The sequence below is a fragment of the Mustela nivalis genome, assembly GCF_964662115.1.
Source record: "Mustela nivalis genome assembly, chromosome: 11".
In the NCBI taxonomy this organism is placed as follows: Eukaryota; Metazoa; Chordata; class Mammalia; order Carnivora; family Mustelidae; genus Mustela; species Mustela nivalis.
The window spans coordinates 99426301-99449665 of record NC_139030.1 but is presented as its reverse complement, the minus strand read 5'-3'; the positions used below and the strand labels follow the sequence as shown (position 1 = coordinate 99449665).

The 23365-nt window shown below is 36.3% G+C and overlaps 1 protein-coding gene and 1 long non-coding RNA gene across 12 annotated transcripts in view; one reads left to right on the top strand and one right to left on the bottom strand.

Moving 5' to 3' along the window:
- LOC309843407 overlaps window positions 1–9888 on the top strand; it is a 33497-nt gene extending 23609 nt beyond the window's left edge. For 3 of the 4 annotated variants that reach the window (XR_014300123.1, XR_014300124.1, XR_014300125.1), the window contains 2 exons: window positions 878–976; window positions 9537–9888. This is a non-coding gene — a long non-coding RNA (uncharacterized lncRNA). Of the gene's footprint in view, window positions 1–877; window positions 977–2408; window positions 2940–9536 lie in introns of those variants that run through there. The other variant, XR_014300126.1, reaches the window with a different exon arrangement.
- The window catches only part of RAPH1 (Ras association (RalGDS/AF-6) and pleckstrin homology domains 1), a 116142-nt gene that overhangs the window by 44050 nt on the left and 48727 nt on the right, over window positions 1–23365 (bottom strand). For 5 of the 8 annotated variants that reach the window (XM_082688850.1, XM_082688855.1, XM_082688849.1 and 2 more), the window contains exons 5-8: window positions 16442–16522; window positions 9336–9410; window positions 845–922; window positions 234–393 (exon numbers count right to left, since the gene is read on the bottom strand). In XM_082688850.1, the coding sequence (XP_082544976.1) occupies window positions 234–393; window positions 845–922; window positions 9336–9410; window positions 16442–16522 (394 nt within the window). The remainder of the gene's footprint in view (window positions 1–233; window positions 394–844; window positions 923–9335; window positions 9411–16441; window positions 16523–23365) is intronic. The other 3 variants (XM_082688853.1, XM_082688852.1, XM_082688854.1) reach the window with 3 other exon arrangements.

Genomic DNA, 23365 nt, shown 5'->3' with positions numbered 1-23365 from the left:
TATTAAAAAAAAAAAAACAAAACTGTTTCAGCCATAAGAAGATTTGAAGTGAACTGGAAATGATCTTGTATCCAAAGAAATCTCAAAATACTTGGAGGAAAAAAAGATAATGTAAAAAGCTAAGGCTATATATAGGGGGGGCAAAAAAGATGACTCAAAGTGCTTTAGTTAACATGAACACTGTTAGGATTGCATAGAAATTAAAAAGTAAATGAAGCAATTAGATTACTAACCCATTTGTAATTCAGAGATGGTTTCTACCAGCGACCAGTCTAAACTATAACCGCAGTGGGATTTGTCCATTAGGTTATCCAGCACTTGTCTCACTGTCTGCCTCTCATCCACCATCATTGTTTTAGAACTATCGTCAGACATGTGGACTCTAATCACCAACTATAACAGGTAAAAAGGAAATTAAATACAAACCAAAAACTAGGCATTCTAGAAATTTCTTCTAATATCAAGTAACATTGAGTAATGTTCTTAGTTAAATATAAATTAAAACACAAATGATTTTATTATGCAAGAAAGATGCTTGCATCTAAATTTAGGTATCAAATAACACATCTAAACAAAGGGAAAGCATTTCTGAAATTATAACAATGGGTTTAAGATTATAATAAGACAATTTTGTTTTACTTTTTTAAAAGAATTTAAAACAGAAAGATATTTCTTTCTAAACATTTTATCTACAAAAAACATTAAGTGAAAAATATTATTAGGAAGAAATATCCCTCTATCTTTCTGTATCTTCAAGATATGTTATATAAACAAGGTAAATCTTTATAAATCTGATAAAAACTGATAAAAAAAATCCCAAATGAGGAAAAAGCCCAAATATCACCTTTTTCACTTGTGCCTCTTTAATCTTCTCCAGGGCAACTCTGATCTTCTCAGCTTTCAATTTTGCGGCCTGTTCTTCCTGTGAACACAAAGCACTGCAGATAAACTAATGCTGAAACAATGAGAATTTCTGGTAAGTCTTTTTATCTTAAGGATGTTGCCAGTATTGAATTTCAGGAATATAACTTCAGATACTTACAGAGAGAGCACATTTAAAAAATAACCCTATTCACAAAGTGAGAACAGACATAGTGCAAAGGAAAATTTCTAAGATGCAGACTTGAAGATCTCTTATAGTAAGACTAGATTCCATCTTCCAGAGAAAAAGAAATCTGTGATATAGCAAATTAATGAGTTTGATTCTGTCAATCTGAAGCAGATGAATTTCAGAACGGAGAAAAGGGGACTGTATAATGGGCTGTATAATGGGCTATGTGCTGGCCTCCACTTTGCCATACCTGCACAGTCCCTCGACTCAGAATTTATACCTGCCTCTGAAGCACGGGCAATCTTCTGCATACTAATGTTTTGTTTTATTATACTGAAAATGTATTATCATCATCAAACAGCAGAAAAAGTCAATTTATTTCTTTGCAACCACATAAAAAATCCTTAATAAAAAATACAGGTATGTTCTTATCAATATACTAATGCAAAGAGAGAAGTCTGCATTATACTCTGGGCTTCATTCTGCTTTGAAAAGTGCACAATATAATCAATGTCTCATGTTAGTAAACTCAAATTTGTTTCTATTAACTCACTGATGAAATTTTTAAATGCTAAAATATAATTTTCCAAATATTTAACTTCTAGTAACTTCTATATAAAATTTAGATTATAAATAGTAATAAAATTATCAAGAACTATAATTATACCATTTACTTTTTCCTAAAATAACATATAGTATTGTAACACCAGTACTTACTTGTACTTTCCAGCAATAGGCCATTGTACACTGTAGTCTTAATCTTCAGTTGAGAAAAACTCATATAAGTAAATTTTCACTTTGTATGAAGGATTACTTTCCAACTCTAAGTTTTTGATTACTCTTGAAAACATCTAAGGAAAATATACACTGCCATCTTACATATTCCTATATTTAATATAAGACTTAAAACAAAAGAAAGATCTAGTTATATCAGCTACTTTTATCTGCTCTGGATTATGATTAAAAGCCATCCGTTTCACACTCGAAGCTATCTTCCCTCATTTCAAGCTTAGTAGTTACTACGGTAGAACAGAATGAGAAAACAGTAAGTAGTTAGAAAGACAGTGGAGCTTGTTTGCCAGAAATCGGATCCTTTTCAATGAGAGGAGCCAGTGAATTAACATCATAACCAAGGTGTGGAAATACTATCTGTAAACCCAATTAGACAGAGAACAAAGTACTTTATTTTAACAATGGAAGGGGTAAGGTAAGACTTGATTCTTAAAACTGTTATAGATGTATTCATTTGATTAAAAAATCAAATCATTGTATCGCCTTTATGCAAACAAACAAATAACATAATTATAAAATATGTTGCCTGTGTATTGTAAAATAATTTTTTTTCTTTTTAATGCAGGCTATACAAATGAGATCACTATGCTACTGTCATTAAAACTCTGTTTCTGGAATAATTCGTTTTACATAAACAAATCATTGTTAGTTTAATTACCAAACCCGGTGTTTCTGATGAGTATAGCACTACTCTAGAAAGGAATTTTGAATACTATCATTTCCCAGTGGTTTCATGAAACCAGTTGACAGTTTTGTTGTTTTTGTTGTTTTTGAAGAGAAAAAGGGAAGCAGGAGCTTTATGAATGTCTTCTCAATAGGATAATGACCTTCTGTTTCTCATGGCTCATTTGACACATCTTTGTATTAGTATGAACGGCTGTTACAGAAAGGAAAAATTTACCAAGGCATATTTTCAAGTTTTACTTCATGTCTCTGAAAGGCAAATTTAAATCTCGAAGTCTGATAAGGAAAGACTGATACATAAAATCAATGCTTTGTGTATGTGGAATATAAACATGAACTTCTAAAAGGCTAAATTCTTTTATAGCCTTGTAATTATTCTGCAGAAATTAAAAAAAAATCCCCCAAGCCAAGAATATTTTTAAGAGAAAAATACTCAAAAGAGTAAGACAAGACTTTTGAAAAAGCTATAGACTAGGAGAAAATATTTGAAATTTATCAAACTTATCTGATAAAAGACTATCTAAAATATTCAAAGAAACTTAAAATTTAATTTAGCCATTTAAAAAAATCTACCCATTTAAAAAACAGGTAAAAGTCATGAACAAACAACTCACCAAAGAAGGTATACAGATAGCAAATAAGCCCATGAAAAGATGCTCAATATCATATATCTTTAGGGAACATCAAATTAAAATGAGCTATCACTATACAACCTATTAAAATGGCCAAAATCCGAAAAATTGAAAACATCAAATTTGGTGAAATAGAGGATCAACAAGAACTCACATACATTGCTGGTGGGAATGAAAAAACGACAGAGCCACACTGGAAGACAGTTTGGTGGTTTCTAATAAAACAAACATGCTCTTACAATATGATCCAGTCATCAAGCTCCTTAAGATCTACCCAAAGGAGGTGAAAACTTCCCTCCACCCAGAAATCTGCACACAGATGCTTCTAGCATTACTCCTAATTGCTAAAACTTAAAAGCAACGCAGAGAGCCTTCAGGAGCTGAATGGTAAACTGTGCTACATCCAGACAATGGAATATTACTCAGTGCTAAAAGGAAATGATCAAGCCATGGAAAGACACTGAGGAAACTTAAATGCACATCACTAAGTGAATGAAGCCAATCTGAAAAGGCTGCATACTGTATGATTCCAACAATATGACGTTCTGAAAAAGGCAAAACTATGGAGATGGTAAAAAGATTATGGTTGCTAGGGGCTGGGGAGCAGGAGGGATGACTAGGTGGAACACAGCACTTTTGTCCGAGCGAAGCTATACTGCCTGACGTGCTGTAGGACATGTCATTACACATTTGTGCAAATCCACAGAATGAACAACATGAAGAGGGAACCCTAATGTAAACTGTGGACTCTGGGTGATAATGATGTGTCAAGAAAGGCTCGTCTGTTGTATCGAATATACCACTCTGGTGTGGGATGCTGATTACAGGGAGGCTATGCACTTGTGGGGGCAGGTAGTATATGGGAAATCTCTGTACCTTCCCCTCCAATTTACTGTGCATCTAAAACTGCTCTAAAAGAATTCAGTTTATTTATTTATTTAAAGATTTTATTTATTTATTTGACAGACAGAGATCACAAGTAGGAAGAGAGGCAGGCAGAGAGAGAGAGGAGGAAGCTGGCTTCCCACTGAGCAGAGAGCCCGATGCGGGGCTTGATCCCAGGACCCTGGGATCACGACCTGAGCCGAAGGGAGAGGCTTAACCCACTGAGCCACCCAGGCGCCCCAGAATTCAGTTTATTTTAAAAAGACATATACAAATTTGTAAATAATTACATTCTGATATTGGCTAGAAATATAAAAATAGTACTTTCACACTCCCATTTTATTGTAATATTATTTGCCAAATACAACAGAACACAACCAGTGCTATCTTCTGAAGGACTGATATAAAAAGTCATTTAATTTTAAAATTAGTTTAAACCAAGTTTCTGTTCTACAGGCTAGCAGGAAAAATGCTGACATGGTGGAAGAAAGGATTAAAGAAACAAGAGATTCAGTGCAACCATTTAACATACATTAAACAAATTGGATTTCCTAGCCATCAATAAGAAACCATCTTTTTGGAAAGCACCTAGGTGGGGCTATTTTAACATCCAAATTTAGTTCTTTCATTTGCTCAAAATAATACTCTTTAGTAACTACATAAATTGATCTGTTTTAAAACTGTTATCAAATTCAAATTTAGGAGCTATGTGCTTAATTTCAGCATAGGCAAATTTTAGTTTATTCTTCTCCAGTTTATCAACAAGGATGATCTTTGCTAGAAGCTTTTTGAAGAAACTGATCAAGATACTTCTTACTTTTAGAGTCTGAATATCATCACCAGAGCAGAACTGAAAATAGAAATACTTGTATCAAATTGCAAGAGTCATAGTGTTTTGTGCTTCCCATGGATAACCTGTTTCTCAGAAGGTTTGACCTTTACCTACATTACCATGGTAGATATATTTGTACCTTTACTTTTAACCATTACAACCCAGGAGAGGAAGAAATTGTTTTAAGCTCATATAGCATGCAAGATCAATAAATCTTTGTTGATGTGATTAGACTGTACAGGAAGAAGATACTTGATAGTTTACTTATTAAGGCAATGTAAATCTATGTTCAATGTCTGCAGCCTAATTTCAATACAAAGAACAAAGTTTTATTCATCTCACATTCTCCTCTTTTTGGTAATGCAGACAACCTCAAGGTCTTAAGTCTTCAGCCCCCTTATCTTCTGACTATCCTTTTCTTCACATTGTCTGTTCCTCAGTCATCCTCAACATAAGTAAAAGATATCTCACACGTATAACAACTTTCTCTTCTACCCTGTCTCTTAAAAGAGCAAAAGACAACCCATTTTCTACCTGAAAAACTCCTGCGCAGCTATCACTAACCATCAAATGCCAAGTCTCCTCAAATTTACATAAAGAACAAAAACTCAGTGAAGATCTTATGATTAAATGAAAGCCAATGCTGTGGTTACAAAGTGTTAAAGCACTCTCTTGAGTGTAAAAATTAGAATACTGATAGAAAGAGTGACAGTTGCTAAGAGACGGCCAGTGAATTTCTTCAACCAAGAAATTATTAAGGCTTTGTTGGTTCAGAACAAATCCAGCTGAAATTAAGGGGCTCAAAATGAATTAACAGTTTCTGTAGGATGTAGTTTATTTCACATTTTACAACAATAAAAAGTTATATCAATTTTAAAAGGTTCAAAGAAAACTTGGAGTGGTAATTAGTTCACTGCCAATTAAATGCTCTACTCTATAAAATTACTTAGAGCCAAAATAATTACTTTACTTCCCTGACAATGAAAAAGATTCTCATTGAGAAGAGAACAAACAACTGAACATCTAAAGCTTACCACACACAATGAGGTGTGTTACACATGGGATCTCATTTAATTCCCAATAATGCAAGGCCAATATCACTATTATATACATTGTACTGATGAACTAAGGCTCAGAAAGACTAATCTTTCTAAGATCATCCAGGCAGTTACCAAATGACTGACTACTTGCTCTCTCCACTATGTCATAAAGGTACAGCATAAACGAATGGGATAGCAGTAAATTAAAACCACTTGTCAAAAAATGAAAGACTTACAGTAACATAATAGCATTTTTATAACTTCTCTGAAGCAAAGAAAATGGTGGTTAACATTACAACAGTTCTCGAAGGTTACTAAAGGACCATTCTGTGACAGATGTGTGTTGAGACTGAAGGTTTGGGTCTGACTGCAGTAGCTTACATTTCATAAGAGACAAAACAATAAAGAATTAGATGTGTGGTTAGTCAGGGACAAATCCTATGGGGGAAAAAATAACGCAGGGTAGAGGAGTGAAGGATGACAAAAAAATGCACTATGAGATGAAGAGGTTAGGAAAGGCATTTAGAAGAGTAACCAGAGATTTAAGGGCACCAATCAGCAGTATGTCCTTTGCCCACTGTACCCATTTATAGTACTAATGCCATTCCTAGAAGAAACTGGTTGGCACTGTTTTTAGAGGTTCCCAGCTCAGAGCTATATGTGGGATAGTTATTTCATTAATAGTGGTATAGTGACAACTGGATTTTGGATAGGAAAAAAAACCAAACATCTTTTTGGTGCTCTGGCCTAGGCGCAGTGCTACTATGTTCATTCTACTGTGTACTAACTACTGGGTGTTACAATGTCTTAGTTTGGAAAAGTGTGTATCAGAGATGGGTAACTGGGGTACCATGCTTTCTGGGTAAGGGGAGCCAGACTGCCACACAGATGGCATGCAAGACGTGTAAATCCATTTAGTTTCAAAACAACCAAGTGCCCTGGTATTGAGGGCACTGACATTGACAGGCTCCTATAGTTTGGGTTATTTAGGAATTTCTGCTACCTCCTTGGCTCCATGCCCCATCCTAGCCTAAATGTTTAGGTTCTATGCTAGTGAATCACATTCCTGCTCAAATTTCATATGTATAAGCAGGGTAGTATGTAGGAGGAAGCTGGAGCCACATGTTGGCTACACACACCAGCAATTCCAACACTTGGGTAATGGGAGAAGAGTGGATCCAAGCAGGGATGGCTGGTGCTGCAGTTGGTATTACTGTCTCTTGGGCACACGGAGATGAGAAATTACTGACTGCATTTACCCATAACTTGCAAAGAAAAACTCTCCCTGTGGTAGGAACTTCGTATTGTTCACTGCTATATTTCCAGGGTAGTGAACATAGTAGGTATTGAAGTATCTGTTGAATGGATGAAGTTATTCTCTTCAACAGTCTGCCACTTCATTTAGAAAAAAATACAAAGTCCTTAGCGCACCTTGAATAATCTGGTTCCTGCCTACTTCTCCAACCTCAAATCAAGACACTCACTCCTACCTTCATTCAACTACTGTGGCTCCAGCAACATAGCCTTTTCTCAGCTTCTCCAACCTGCCAAATTCTTCTCCCTGGGCTTATCTATCTACATGGAACGCTAACCTTCACCTTCAAGCTGCCTTTTCAGCCCCCAACCTTTAGGTTAAATAGCACCCCCTTAGAAGGGCCTTTTCTGATCTTACCATTTAAAGGAAATGTACCCCTAGTACCCTCCCCAGTATTCATCCCCTAATGAACCTTTGCTTCCTCCACAGCTCTTAACATGATTTCAATTTGTTTACACTTGCCCATTAATATTTTTTATCTATCTTCCTAAGCAGACTGTGAGCTCCTGAGGGAGGCAGAATATGTCCATTTTATACAAAGTTATATCCCAGCCCCAGGATAATACATGACTCAGCAAATATTTGTTCAATAAATAAACAATGGAAATGGTAAAACGATTACATCTGAGAGCAGTGTACAAAATGGACTGGAGGAAGGGAAGGTGAGAATGTAGAGACCAGTGTGGTAGCTCTGATAAGAGGTTAGAAGCTATTTTAGGGTGGTGGCAATGGGAATAAAATGGATGAGTGAATTTAATCCTGCAAATTCTTCAATAGAGCTTTAAGATAATAACTGAGAAGAAAAAAGGCACCATGGATGGTAGAGGGCTTACACCTTAGTAACCAGGAGAGTAGCAGCATTCTGAATAGAAACAGCAATGTCACAAGAAGGATATAAATTGTGAGGCAGCAGGCTGAATGTAGGTAAGGAAGCTAGACATCTGTGGGACTGGAGGTGCTGGTAAAATTCTGGTAATCTTCCAAGAAATACCTGAGTGACCAGGAAATATACTGCTCTTAGGTAGAGAGATCTTATCTAGAACAGAGATCCTACTTGAAGTCATCAGTGCAAATTGCAGGGAAAAAGAGAGTAAAGAGGAGGAGCTGAGGAAAAGAAAGACCTTTGCTATGATTATAAAGTATAATATGGCTATTATTCACTTAGACTTCTACATTTCCCTAATCTTAAGCTGTTTCTAGATCTACTTTAAAGAGAAACTCAAGCAAGAGAAAGCAAGATGTCTCTTGGGTCTTCTCTTTGAGCTGCTTCTCAGGGAGGTTTTAGTCATAGTCTTAATACCCTCTTTCAAAAATTTATAACCTTAATAAATTAAAAAAAAAAAAACCTTAGACATAATAATAACTTATAGACATTACCCATAATTACCATTATATTCCAAAGTAAATATCTATAACCAAGTCCAATATTCTTGAATTTAACATTTAAATACGATAATGAAATAAAAACCTGACATGAAAAGAGGTCAGAATCTATTTAGCTTCCCTACTTTGTTACTGCTTAGTTAATAATGACAATGGCTAAACAATTTTAAATTGATGTAAAATATTAGCCCAGTGAAAATCCCGTTGGACTGACTGAAACCATTCTGAGAGCGGATAACTGAGAAATTAAAACTGCAGTCTTCTCTTCCAATTTGATTAAGCTACTGTAAAGTAAGATTCTGTTTATATAAATATTTTAATTTATAATACAAGCATGAATTAGAAAACAAAATTTGCTAAAGAAACTCACAGCATGGATAGATAACCACTAGGAATAAAAGTTTAAATTAGAGCAACGTTTTTAGACTTTAAAATAAAGTGTTAAACTAGAAAAAGTGTAACATACTTGGGAAGATGGCCAGGTATTTACAATATTTACAGTATTTTCGGATATTGAGAGTAGAATATTAAGTCATTGTATCTTAAGTCATTAAGATCATAAATAATTACTTCAGTAAGAGAAAAAAATAACTATAACAACAAAGATGCTGAAATAAGAAAGCATAATCTAGGAAATCTGAGAACACAATCAAAACCAGAAATTATATTCTACCTGAAAGACAATAAATATTTACATGCAGGTGGAAAGAAGTAGTATCACCTTGGTCAGCAAATGAGAAGGTTTTCCTGCAATGTTTCTCAGAAGAAGGGAGGTTTCCCTGTCCAGATAGGAGTGCTTGTGCAGAAAAAGAGAGAGAAAAACAAAAAAGGCAAAAGAAGTCAGTGGAGGTTTTATGTGTTTAAAATATAAAGCAGACAAAGAATGTTTCTCTATCATTAATCTCATGTCTTTTTCCTACAGTGAAATGTGTCTATAAGAAAACTTTAAAAAAGAAAACAAACAAACAAACAAACAAAAAAACAAAACAGAAAGAAAGAAAAGGATGGGGAGACAGACACCATTGATGCCAAGAGGCATGTCCTAGCCAACTCGGGCTAGTCCCTTACTGCGAAAATGGACCATGCGCTGCCTAGATCACAGAGCCAGCCTGTCTTCTAGGGAGGCCTTTGCGAGTGCTGTGCACACAGCACAGATAACAGGTGTTGAGACCAATGACTAAACAGAAGCCTTCCTCTTATTAAAGCTGATAAAGACCCCTATAGCTTTAAGTAGTATATTCTTGTGAAAACAGAGTAAGACTTTTAAAAACTTTTTCAAAACTCTGCAAGTATTTCTGATCAATTCAATGACAGCTTTTTCCAAGAGAAAAAAATGTGCATAAGTATTTTGCCTAATGGATATCACCTGTTTTCAGTAAAATCTTAATTCACTCATTACATCAGAATACTAATAAGACTATACTGCACAGTAAAGGACTTACATAGCAGACAAATGACATAAAAAAATATTAAGTACAGCTCCTTTAAATTGTTAAATTAATTTAAGCAATTAATATACTTTCATAAAAATGATCTGTGAATAACAAAGGCCTTAACTACTGTTTTCCCCCTTGGTAAATTTTTAGTAACATGTTTAAGGTAAGTGTATGCAATTGTATTTAAACCCAGAGTATAAATTAGAGTCATTTCCATATAAACGTAATTCAGACTTGCATGTCCCTAAATAATTCTGAATTAGGAACTATTTTTTAATGCAATGTAATTACTAACCACCATTTAAAGTAATACACTGGCACATTCAGTTGAGTATCCCACTCTTGGTTTTGGCTGGGGTCCTGACCTTAGGTCATGGGACTGAGCCTCCATACAAGCTCTGCACTCAGTGTGGAGTCTGCTTGGGACTCTCTCTCCCCACCCTCTCTGTCCCACCCCCAAACCTGAAATAAATAAATCTATCTTAAGAAAAAAAAAAAAAAAAAACAAACAATGGTGCAGCTGAGTGACGTTACAGAAAATATTCTATGTTGTTGTATTTTATAAATCTAACAATGTATCAAGTTATTCTTAAGAAAAATGTTCTTTGGAAAGAAGTATTAGAGCAGTACCCACTCTTAGTTCACTGTCACAGATAATAAAACACATTACTTCAAGATTAGAAACACTGTTAAAGAATACTAATCTTTGGGGCACCTGGGTGGCTCAGTTGTTAAGCGCCTGTCTTTGGCCCAGGTCATGATCCCAGAGTCCTAGGATCGAGACCCGCATGGGGCTCCCTTCTCAGTGGGAGGCCTGCTTCTCCCTCTCCCACTCTCCCTGCTTGTGTTCCCTCTCTCACGGTCTCTGTTAAATAAATAAATAAGATCTTAAAAAAGAATTAATCTTTGCTCATATCTATACTATGTTGTTTGCTATATAGAATTTTATTGCCTATGCATTTTTTTTTGCTTTTGTTAAATTTTTTATTTTTTTTTTTAATTTTATTTATTTATTTGACAGAGAGAGAGGGAGATCACAAGCAGGCAGAGAGAGAGGAGGAAGCAGGCTCCCCGCTGAGCAGAGAGCCTGATGTGGGGCTCGATCCCAGGACCCTGGGATCATGACCTGAGGTGAAGGCAGAGGCTTAACCCACTGAGCCACCCAGGTGCCCTTTTTTTGCTTCTTAAAAAAAATATAAGATGAACCTTATAAGCATACCTGCCCTTTCACCCACTCCTGCAAAAAAGAACAACAAAGGAAAAAAAAAAACCCAAGGTTAAAAAAAATTGGACATATTCATCAAGATCAGCACTTAACAGGGTCAAACAATAACAAGAACAGAGACAATTATCTCTAGGTCTTCATTTACCTAAATGGTATAATCCTCCTGAAGGTAAAGATTAGTTGGCTTCTCCAAAAGACACGAGGAAAGAGAAATTTCTAAAAATTCAATTTAATTTGAGGTTAACAACCCGCTAAGACCAGGGAGAAAACTGGGAAGGACAATTAAAAAGAGGAACTTTAACTTTTATTGCTCTTATTACCATTCATTTTTTGCTATTCATATGTAATGGGATAAGTGTATTCTTACACAAATATGTAAAAAATAATTTATGTAAAACCTACTCCTATTTCCTTTATCTTACTCAAACATTAGTTCCTCAGAAAAAGATCCCCCAAATAAGTAAAATATCTATATTCAGGTCATTTTATTTTACATTCTAAAAAACAATATGCTTCAGGCCATGAAAACAAATTTTTTTGTAAGTATAATCCCCGACATTAAGTTCAAGTTTAAACTTAAAATCTTTTAAGATTTACTCAATTAGTCCTAAACTCAGATCACCTCAAGATTTCTCAAATCACTAAAAAACAACAAACAACAAAAACCCAAAAAAACCCCCCAAAACCCCCAAAAAACCTGTTTTATGATCATTAAGAAACAATGATATCTAACTGTATTTGTTTAAAGACTCAAAGGTGGAAGTTATCCATTTAAAAATATTAAAAGGTTTAAACAGCCTAAAATAAAAAGGAGATAATCATTATATTATTATAGCTAGAGTACCAAAAATAATCCACATCTAAAAAACTGAGACCAGGAAGAGCTGAACATGACAATAAATGGCGGGGGGGGGGGGGCAGTCCGGTAGCTACTCACGGCTTACTCACTAGCAGGGAGGGAAGCCAGGCCTGCAGGTTTCCTCTATCTAAGCTATAGGTATTTGTAGCAGAAAAAACAAAAACCTAGAAACCACAAGAAGCAAACTCCTTCCTTCAAAATATCCTTCCTTTATCTATCTTCCCCTAATGGTGCTAATCATAAGTTGCTCTAGAATTCCTCAGAAAGGAGGTCAGGGGGTCGGGAGAATGTGTTACCGGAGAAAGATGTAAGAGGGATGAGAAGAGTGGCGTACAGCGGAGGACTGAGAACAGCAAAGGACACGGTGACTTGGACATGTCTTTAACTCAACCTTCTGTCTTGCAACACCTTCTGATAACAAAAATACACACCACTTCATTTAAATAGGGCCTTCTTACATTTTCTTTCATTCACCACTAACCACACAAAGTCAGTGGCTTTAATCAATTTTCTGGTTTATTAGCTTATTTTCTTTCTCTCTTCCACTTTCCACTTTATTTATTTATTTATTTATTTATTAGGTTGCAACTTTGACCCTGGAACCATGCAAGGCATTGGAGATGCCAAGGTGACCAGGACAGGCATTCCTTGCTCTCACAAAGTTTAGAGTCTGATGGGGAAATTAAAGGACAAGTACAGCACAATGTGTTACGTGGTATGGAAGCAAGTAGGACATACGGTACTTAACGCAAAATCAGGGGCTCAGAGGAAGTATTTTTGAAAAAGCTTAGAGTCCTGGAAGGAGCAGCTAGGAGTGCAGTGAGAGGTAGAGACAGAGAACAACTAAGGGTATCAGAGGATCTAAAAGGGGGTAGTACTGCCTTCAAGGTGACATTTCAGAAAATGGGGTATTTTGGGCTGTCACAATGAAGAGGAGGGGGGTGTAACAGGTATTTTTAGAAGAGAACGAGAATGCTGGATGCCCTATAGCATGGAACAATGTCACATAATAGCAAGTAAAGTCCCACATCACACAGGAACTTTTATTGTCTTTATATGGAAAAATCACATAGATGGGAAATGCTGTTCATAACACAATCTGAGCTTAGAACCTAAATCTATTTAAATGCACAGTGTATTTTAAATACAATTTATTTCTGTATGATTTTAATATTCATTGACTTTTCCAAGAATGCTATTTACCATAAAGCAAATTGAGGGAAGCCAGCATTCTTTTGTTCAGAATTTACCAAAAGTTATTCATTATGTTGGAAAATCATTTCACCAAAGGAAACCCACCTTGAAAAGCTGCCAGTACCAAAACTGGCAGCATCGATATGCATTCTGTCACATCCAAGTACATGACAGGAGACATCTCAAATTCTTTTTCAGAAAATAACCAAGTACTATTAATGAAAAGACATGCCATGCAAGAATTCCTGAGGTTTATTAATAAAGGAGGTTTAAAAATACTCCACATTACTGTCTTATTTAAAATAATTACAACACAATGAAAAATCTAAACTGTAAAAATAAATACCAAAATCATTTTATCACTGCCTCATCCAAAGATGTAAGATAGGGAATGGTTTTATCACAATTATACATAAGACTTGGGCGCCTGGGTGGCTCAGGCAGTTAAGTGTCTGCCTTCTGCTCAGGTCATGAACTCAGGGTCCTGGGATCGAATCCTGCATCAGGCTCCCTGCTCAGGGGGGACTCTTGTTTCTTCACTCATGCTCTTTCTCTCTCTCTAAACAAAATCTTTTAAAAAAATTATACATAAGGCTCATTTATAAAAATTTTATACTTCCCATTTTTTTTTTTTTTAAAGATTTTATTTATTTACTTGAGAGAGAGACAGTGAGAGAGAGCATTAACGAGGAGAAGGTCAGAGAGAGAAGCAGACTCCCCATGGAGCTGGGAGCCTGATGCGGAACTCGATCCCAGGACTCCAGGATCATGACCTGAGCCGAAGGCAGTCGTCCAACCAACTGAGCCACCCAGGCGTCCCTATACTTCCCATTTCTTTTGTTGGAGTCTATAAATTGTCTCAGCACATTATCCCTATTTTGTTTAAAGCTATTTTCTTTTTCTATTACCATATAGAGCTATGTTTTGTCTGCTATTACTTGTCACAACATGTTTTAGTTCCAGGTCCACCCAATTTCTGCTTTCTCTATCCTGTAAAAAATGACTTCTGATCTTTTCACCTGTCTTAAACCCATATTATAAGTGGGTGTATGATAATGTCATTGTGTCTTTTACTACAGTGGTGGCCAAACATTTAAAAACTGAAATACAGGGGCGCCTGGGTGGCTCAGTGGGTTGGGCCACTGCCTTCAGCTCGGGTCATGATTCCAGGGTCCTGGGATCGAGTCCCGCATCGGGCTCTCTGCTCAGCAGGGAGCCTGCTTCCTCCTTTTTCTCTCTGCCTGCCTCTCTGCCTACTTGTGATCTCTCTCTGTCCAAAAAAAAAAAAAAAAAAAACCACCCTGAAATACATTATTATATTATAAGTAACCTTTTGGTTATTCTTCTCCATCATGGGTATTAGAGCATTAAATTCCTTTTAAAAAGCAGGTATGGGGGCACCTGGGTGGCTCAGTGGGTTAAGCCGCTGCCTTCGGCTCAGGTCATGATCTCAGAGTCCTGGGATCGAGTCCCGCATCGGGCTCTCTGCTCAGCGAAGAGCCTGCTTCCCTCTCTCTCTCTCTGCCTGCCTCTCCATCTACTTGTGATTTCTCTCTGTCAAATAAATAAATAAAATCTTTAAAAATAAAATAAAATAAAATAAAAAGCAGGTATGTGGGTAGGTTAGATTATCTATGAATTTCTTTGAGCCAAAGATAGTGATTTAAATTATTTGTTATAAAATGGGGGTTCCAGGACTGAAAGGACTGGGAAGTAAAACAAGCAGATGACAATGCAAGTGTTGCAGCAAGCATGGCTGATGCTGAAGAATGTAAGGGAGGGGCTGAAGGTGAGGTGAGGAAAGTGGTTTTCACTATGCTGGATATAAGCCATTAGTACATTGTGAAATCAATTCACTGGGTTACTGGATTACCAGACAAGGAAAGGAAGCAGGGTTAAAGAGAATCTTATTCAGCTGGGTGGGGGTCAGGAACTTGGGGGAATTTTACACTTCACAGATGATTCTGAAGCAGCACTGTCCAACTGAATACAATACAAGTCACAAATACAAAATTTTCTAGTAACTACATTGAAAAGAAAAGAAAAAGCAAAATAAACATTAGTATCTTTTATTTACCTGAAAATATCCAAAGTAGTATAATTTTACAAAGTAATCAATAAAAAATACTGAGATATTTATATTTTTAAATACTAAATCTTTGAAATTCACACTGTATTTTATCTTTATAGCACATCTCAATTTGGATTAACCATATTTCAAGTGCTTAACAGCCGCATGTGGCCAGTGGCTACCATAAGGAAAAGCACAGATGTGAAGCATCTCAAATTTGAGACAAATTTCAGACTTGTTAACCACTGACCAGAGGATACAATTTTGAAGAAAGAAATTAGGTTTTCACTGAATCATCAGTGGAGAAAGTCATTCTACTCGATAACCCCATTCTGAAGAACAGCTACATTTGTATCTTAAGAAATTTACAAAAGCCCTTAGTTTCAGAAAAGAAGAAAGCTTGTGGTTTTAGGCTCCAATATATAATTTTTCTATATCAGATACGCTACCAGCTATATAATCTTACCATAAGTAGTAATAATAGTCAATGGTATTGTATCATACAGTTGTTCATTTGTTTTCTGCTCATTTATTTTTAAACTTGGTTTTTCTTTTTTTAAAATTTTTTATTTTTTTATAAACATATATTTTTATCTCCAGGGGTACAGGTCTGTGAATTGCCAGGTTTACACACTTTACAGCACTCACTAAAGCACATACCCTCCCTAATGTCCATAACCCCACCCCCCTTCTCTCAACCCCCCTCCCCCCAGCAACCCTCAGTTTGTTTTGTGAGATTAAGAGTCTCTTATGGTTTGTCTCCCTCCCAATCCCATCTTGTTTCATTGATTCTTCTCCTACCCACTTAAGCCCCCATGTTGCATCACCACTTCCTCATATCAGGGAGATCATATGATAGTTGTCTTTCTCTGCTTGACTTATTTCGCTAAGCATGATACGCTCTAGTTCCATCCATGTTGTCGGGTTTAATTTTTACTAAAAAAACCTAAGGTTTATGACCAGATTTCATCATCAGGAGTTCTAAAGAATGTATTCTGCACTGCTATGTAAGTAGTCACACGGACACATTTACAGAACTTACAGGTGTCAGCTCAGCCTGTTCTTCTGTGAAGTCAATATGATGCTTGGCCTGCTTGCTGGAACATCTCAGAGAAATAGCATGCTGTGAAAATGCAGGAAGGAAGAAAATGATAGGTAAAGGAGGTGGAAAAGGGCCAGTCTCATTATCATGCAGGAAGAGAAAAAGATCACTGAAATGAATTGTTGAAACAAAACTGTAATGAAAAGTTGCATGCATCTTTCATTATATTTTGCAAAAATAAAAGAACCAGATGATCCTAACCCTTGATATCTTCAGGATAACCTCACTTCTGGACAGCAGAGCTCTATAGGAGAATACCAAGTCCAGTGCCAATTCCTGGTTTAACTGGGCCTTGACTGCTGTTTAGCAGTACTCTTATTCCTTTCTTCCCGTCACTCCCTAAGTCATTCCCTCTAAGATCATTCTAAGTAGTTTCCAAGTTGGTCAAGCTTCTAGTTTCACCCTTTATCTCTTCATATGACCTCACTTCCCCCCTCCTGGTACTAAGAACATCACATCCATTAAGAGGATTTTCATCACTAAAATGAATCCTGTAAGTGCACCCCTATTCTCCTCCTTCTCTCCATTTCTGTATGAATAAATATGTATTTCCCTCTAAAGTTAAGCATGTCCTACATCCCACTCATTGCCCCTCTTTCTCAAGTCTCTGATACTCAACTACTACAGCTTATTGGGAGTGTGAAAGACAGAAAAATATTTAATACTGCTGGGTACACACCTCTTGTTAAACTAGTGTTTTCTCCTTTTCACTGCCAAATTTCCTGAATTTAGCTACCCTCCACATACCACTCAATTTCCCACAATCTAGCATCCATCCCTCTCCAAAGTCTGAATACTCTGGGTTGTAATGCATTCTGTTATTCATTCTCAAAGTCATCCGTGACCTTTTAACTGGGGTTTTCTGTCTTTCCTATCATAGCACTTATCACACTGTACTGAAATTGAAATTGCTTGGTTGTCTGTATTGGCACCCTCTTCTCACACTATAAATCATAAACTCGTAAGCACATTGTGTATTACATTCACATTTCATCCCTTAGAGCCCAGTGTACTGCAGAGGTAATCAAATATTTAGGGCATGTGTGAATAACCATGTCTTCTTGAACTTCATGCCACAAGCTTGGCCAGATCAAGACTATTTTCGCTTTGCCTTCTCTACATTATTGCCTTAAACATATTCAATAGCACTGTGTAAATCACTATTATTAATGGCAGGCCTATCAAATCAATATTGTCAATATCCTCATTCTTGGAAAATAAATAAATATAGACTGAACTATTAAAGGCTAAAAAACATAACAAATGCAACTGACTAAAATCGTTCAGGAAAACAAATGTATATATAAAAGAACAATAAAGCAAGTGTTGCAAAATGCTAAAAAAATCAGTGAATCTGAGTAATGAGTTTCTGAGTTCTTCGTGCTATTCTTTCAATTTTTTGAGTTTCGTATTATTTTAAAACAAAAAGCTTTTAAAAAATCTATTCTCTGTAGACTCAATCTCACACAAACTCTCCATATTTCCAAATGCTTATTGGTTAATTAAAAAAAATCTAAATCTGTGGTGTTCAGAAGAAGAGATGACTGCCTATATACTATGTTATTAAAAAGTATGATGGAACATTAGTTCTTAAAATTCAACACATCCTCACCAAAAATGAATGTAGGCAAGGTGACAAAAACAGTAGAAATAGTACATGTGTGAAGATTAAATGTTGTTACATTAATAAAGATGGAAAGGAATTATGGGATGATATAAACAGTTTATTTAATATTAGTTTCCATTTCTACAAAATATTTAAACACTTTTCTATAAAAACAAGTAAACAAACAAAAACCAAAAAACCGCTCCCAAACCCAATTTTTACCTCAAAATGAATCTGAGGATCAATTCTACACATCATTTTTGCTCTAAACATGTTCAGTTCTAGAGACTTTTGTTTGTTATCAAGCTATCAAATTCTCCAACAATCCCTCAAAAACTCTTTGCAAAATTAGTTATGGATCACCATTTTCTTGAATTGAATCTGTAACATGTTAGAGAAGTACCATTTTCAAGTCAGAATCTTGTGCTGGTGTAGGGGGTGGGGGATGGCAGGTGTATAGAAAAGCACTGATCTCACATAGACGCCAAACCATAATCAAGAAATGGCCTTATACCAAAGAACAAAATAAAACACTTCCTTTTGATAGCCAATACCTTAGATTACAATGGGAAAAAAGAAGTGGAAGTCTGTGAACATGCATTAGTGTTTCAATAAAACAGATTTACATTCATCCTTTGCTGACATGTGTGCACTTTTCACAAACATTAAAAATGAGCAAAGCACTAATGGTAACGAATGCAGACCTCAGGACTGGAGTAACTAGGTTAGGGCTTCAGCTCAGCTGTTTACTGACAATGTGACTCTAGGCTTACTGTTTAACCTGCTTTCTCATGGTAAAATAGAGGGATAACAGCATTTTCTCCAAAAGTTGCCATAAGAATTAAGTGAATAACATTACTATTATTACACAAGTGAGAAACCACCAGCCCTCATCTGAATTTCATTTAAGCCTCAATTCATTTAAGGTAGAGCTAGTTTACATTTGTTAAATTTTAACAATACATGCAGGAATATACTAAAACACCACAAGATGGGGATGTTACTGCATAAACATAAATCTCTTTGCCCTTTTTCTTCTGCCCTTATATCTCTATCTCTAGGTCTGGGTCTAAGAGCATTGGCCAGTCTAGCCTTGTCTTGGTTGTTCTTCAATTCTGTGATGTAGTAGTATGGTATTGCAGTGTGAGTTCTACACCTCGACTGTCTGGGTTCAAATCCTGGGGAACTTAGTCACTCTCTGCCTCAGTTCCTTCCACTGTGAAAACGGAGGTAATGGTATCTATTCGACAAGACACCGTGCAGAGTCAGCCTGTTGTTAAATACAATGTCCAACACAAAATAAGCACTCAGTAGAGTAGGGGATATTATTTTTCTATTTTACTGCCTCTTTTTTTCCTTCTCTCCTTTTACTAGCCATTATATAGCCAGTATGTGTCTGAATTCCTTCTAAAATTATTTCTTTTAGGGAGTCCGGGTGGCTCAGTTGGTTAAGCATCTGCCTTCAGCTTAGGTCACGATCCTGGGAGACCTGGGCTCTCTGTTCAGCAGGGAGTCTGCTTTTTCCTCTGCCCCTCACCCTAATCATGTTCTCTCTCTCACTCTCTTTCTCTCAAATAAATAAAATCTTTTTAAAAAATAAAAATTATTTATATTAAAAAAAATTATTTATATTTTATAGTCCTCATCCATTTTAAAAACAGATAAATACATTTCTATTCTTGTCCAAAAAAAGGTCCTTTTTTGGACCAACACACCTTTTTGTGTTGTGGACTAGCCCTCCACAACACAAAATAATGACAAAACAGACCTAAAATCAAATAATGATGATGTTTTATTTCTTCAAAGATAAAAATGACACGGATTACTAGGAAATACACAAAATGAGAATCCTGGCGTATATGCCAATGTCAACTGGAGTAGCATATTTGAAAAGTATGGTGAGAACTAGACTTTCACTATGCTTTTCATTAAATCTTCACCTCTTCTTTCATCTGAAACCTATTCTTTTTGCTATTTATTAACCTCACTAGGCCAGGGAAATCTGGAATTAAACACCAGATGGGTACATGTGAATAAATTTCAGTGAAATGTAGCAACACAGTCATTAGAATTTTAAGAATAACGTAGCTGCAATAACTGAGAAGTCAATTAATAATCCCCATCTTTTTAGATAGGTAGGCCTCTAAAAGTTTGAGGAAGCCCCGTGCTTTCATCCAGTTAATACTTCAGACCAAAGGTTGCTTGATAAGAATTTAGGACTTAAATGCCAGTGGGGCTCTCTACCCCCAGGGCTACAATAAACACAATTGCTATTTTCTGTCCACTACCTCAAAATTTCTGCACACATTAATTCTTGAAATAGTTCTGAAAAGTGAAGGAACTGGAAAAATTTATTGCACTGAACCTATGATATGCTGTTGGCATATCACAAGTTATGGTATATCCATGAAAGATTTCACTTAGGAAAAAACTATAAATATGAGGGAAACAATGATAACATTCAGAAGTTTTAGTAGCTCAGATACTAAGGAATTTTTTCCTATAATATTTATGGAACAATCATCAAGTATTAAAAAGATTCAACAAAACCTTTGGACTCTGCCATAAACTACAATAAAACCTTTTTTAAAGATTTTTAAAATTTATTTGAGAGAAATAGCACAAGCGAGCACAAGCAGGGGGAGTGAAAGAGGGAGAGGGAGAAGCAGGCTCCCTATTGAGTAGGGACCCTGGGATAACGACCTGAGCAAAATGCAGACACTCAACCAACTCTGCTATCCAGATGCCCTACAATAGCTTTTAAAAGCATTTTCATTTTAGAAGTACATTTTCATGTATAAAATTCCAAATTTAGAAGCATCATTAAGGTTTAAATCTCACCAGAAAATAAAGGAATGTGTTAGCATTAACTTTTTATCAGTGAACTTTATTTTATGTAAAATTTATAACATGCAATTACCATTTATATTTGCAAACTTCTATCTAACTGAAAACTATTGTTTTTATCAGTTAAGATGAGTAAATGTGCCATAACAATGCCAGGAAATCAGCTGCAACATTTATTTCACATTGGTTAAGATACAAACAGAAACTTAGTAGAATTATTTCAACCACACTGAATTCCAATTTAAAAACTTAGTAGATGAGGAGTGCCTGGGTGGCTCAATGGGTTAAAAACTTAGTAGACGAACATTACTGATGGATTTCAAAAGAACACTGACTGAAATTATTCTATAATCCATTTTTATGCTTATCCAAAGAAAATATTTTATACTACAACATTTTTAACACTTAGGAAATAATTTTTAAACAATCAGCTTCACTTTATTTTTAAGATACTGATAAAAACTGGGAGGTAAGTGTAGTTTCATAATTCAAATACAGGTTTCTCAGTTACCTGACCTACTTAAAATCTCTTCTTTGGAATAAATGCCCCTACCAAAGGGATAACAGGAGACTTAAATGAACTTAAATGACTTAAATGAAGTGCCTGAAAGCACAGTATTTCAACAAAAGTCAGAAAAGAGAAAGGCAGGGAAAAAAGACTTACTCTTCCTGATGTGAAATTGTACTGTGCCTATCCCTGTTCGCTTTCAGAGAGCAACAAGACAAAAAGGTAAGCCACAGTATTATTTCATTTTCAGATGGACAGTTTAACTACCCATGTCCCAAAAATGGAACACTACCAACTTCAAACTGACTTTTCTAACTAGGCTCAGATGTCTGGCAAGGAACTAGGAGGCAGTATGACTGGCCAAGTAAGAAGAAGAGGAAAGAAAGGAAAACAGAGGCAGAGGTAAGCAGAAAGCAAATCCCATAAGGACCTGCAGGCCAATGCAGGGATTTCAGTTTTATAATAGGATACAAAGTCTTTGGGTTTGAGAAGAAGAGGGGCAGTATCTAACTAACTTTTAATAGGACGACTCTGGCTTTGGTATGGATGGTAGACTATTAAGGAAAAGGTAAATATAGGATGCCCAAGTGGAAGGCTATTGCAAAAATTTACATCAAGATGATGTCGGCTTGGTGGCAGTGAAGGTGGTGAGAAGTGATCAAATTCTGGATATACTCAGAAGGTAAAGGCAACAGAATCTGCTCCTGGATGGGAAGGACGGAAGAGCCATTAACTAAGATGGAGAAGACTTTGGAGGAGTTAGTTTGGGAGAAACCAGGGCTTTGGTTTTAGACCAGTTAAATTTGAGCTACCTATTAGACATCCAAATAGAGATACTGATTAGAGATAGGATGTATGAACCTGGAGTTCAGGGGAGAGGCACTGGCAAAAGATACCTGTATTTCTTCGACTCTAATATGACTTAATGCTGGTACTTTCTTGATTTTTATCAGGAACTGTCAAAAGAAAACTTCACACAGAATTGCCACTTTGCTAACGGTGACAGGTGCCACCTATTTCTAAAACATGGTCTCTCAACTTTGGCACAATTTTGGGTCAGATAATTCTTTGTTGTGGTGGCTATCCTGTACATTGTAGGGTTTTAGCAGTACCCTTAGCCTCTACCCACTAGATGTCAGTAGCATCCTTTTATCAGTGACAACCAAGAATGTTTTCAGATACTGCTGAATGTCCCCTGGGGGACAAAATAGTTCCCAGTTGAGAACCATTGTTTTAGGGGCATTAAAATGTGGGGAAAAGGTGTGTCTTAGATAAATGAAATAGAGTATTAAAATGTGGGAGTTGTCAGTGCTTAAGCTCATAAGAAGAGTGGATACAGACAGAAAAGGAGTCAGGACTATACCTTGGGGCACACCAAAGTCAAGAGACTGCAGACAGGAAGAAGAGATTACGTTAGATATGTCAGGCCCAAGGAAAGCTGAATGTTAAGGCAACACTAGAGAAAAGCAGAAGGGCATCTCAATAGAAGTGCTGGTGGGAATAAAAACAGAAGGACTGGTTGAAAGCATGCTTAAGCAAACAGTTCACTCACAGATTGCTTCCTTTACTTGCAGACCAACAGGGGTCTCAGGTTCAGACTGAGAGTCACTCACAGGACCCAAAAGGCCATAGCTTGGCACCAAGTTCGCTTAGTTCTACAGAAAGATAAAGCATGCTAGCATGAGACATGGTATCTTTAAAAAGAATCTATACAGGCCACCAGAATCCTTTTCTGGGCCCACCATTCTAAGGCACAAAAATCATGGCGGTAAGTACAGAAACCACCCTGGCTATGGGAAACTTCATACTCCACAGGAACCAGCAGTATATTTTAACAGCCAATGAGTGCAGGTTCTAGGAACCCTCAAGGGATGTATTTAGGTTCACTTACAAAACTGATAAA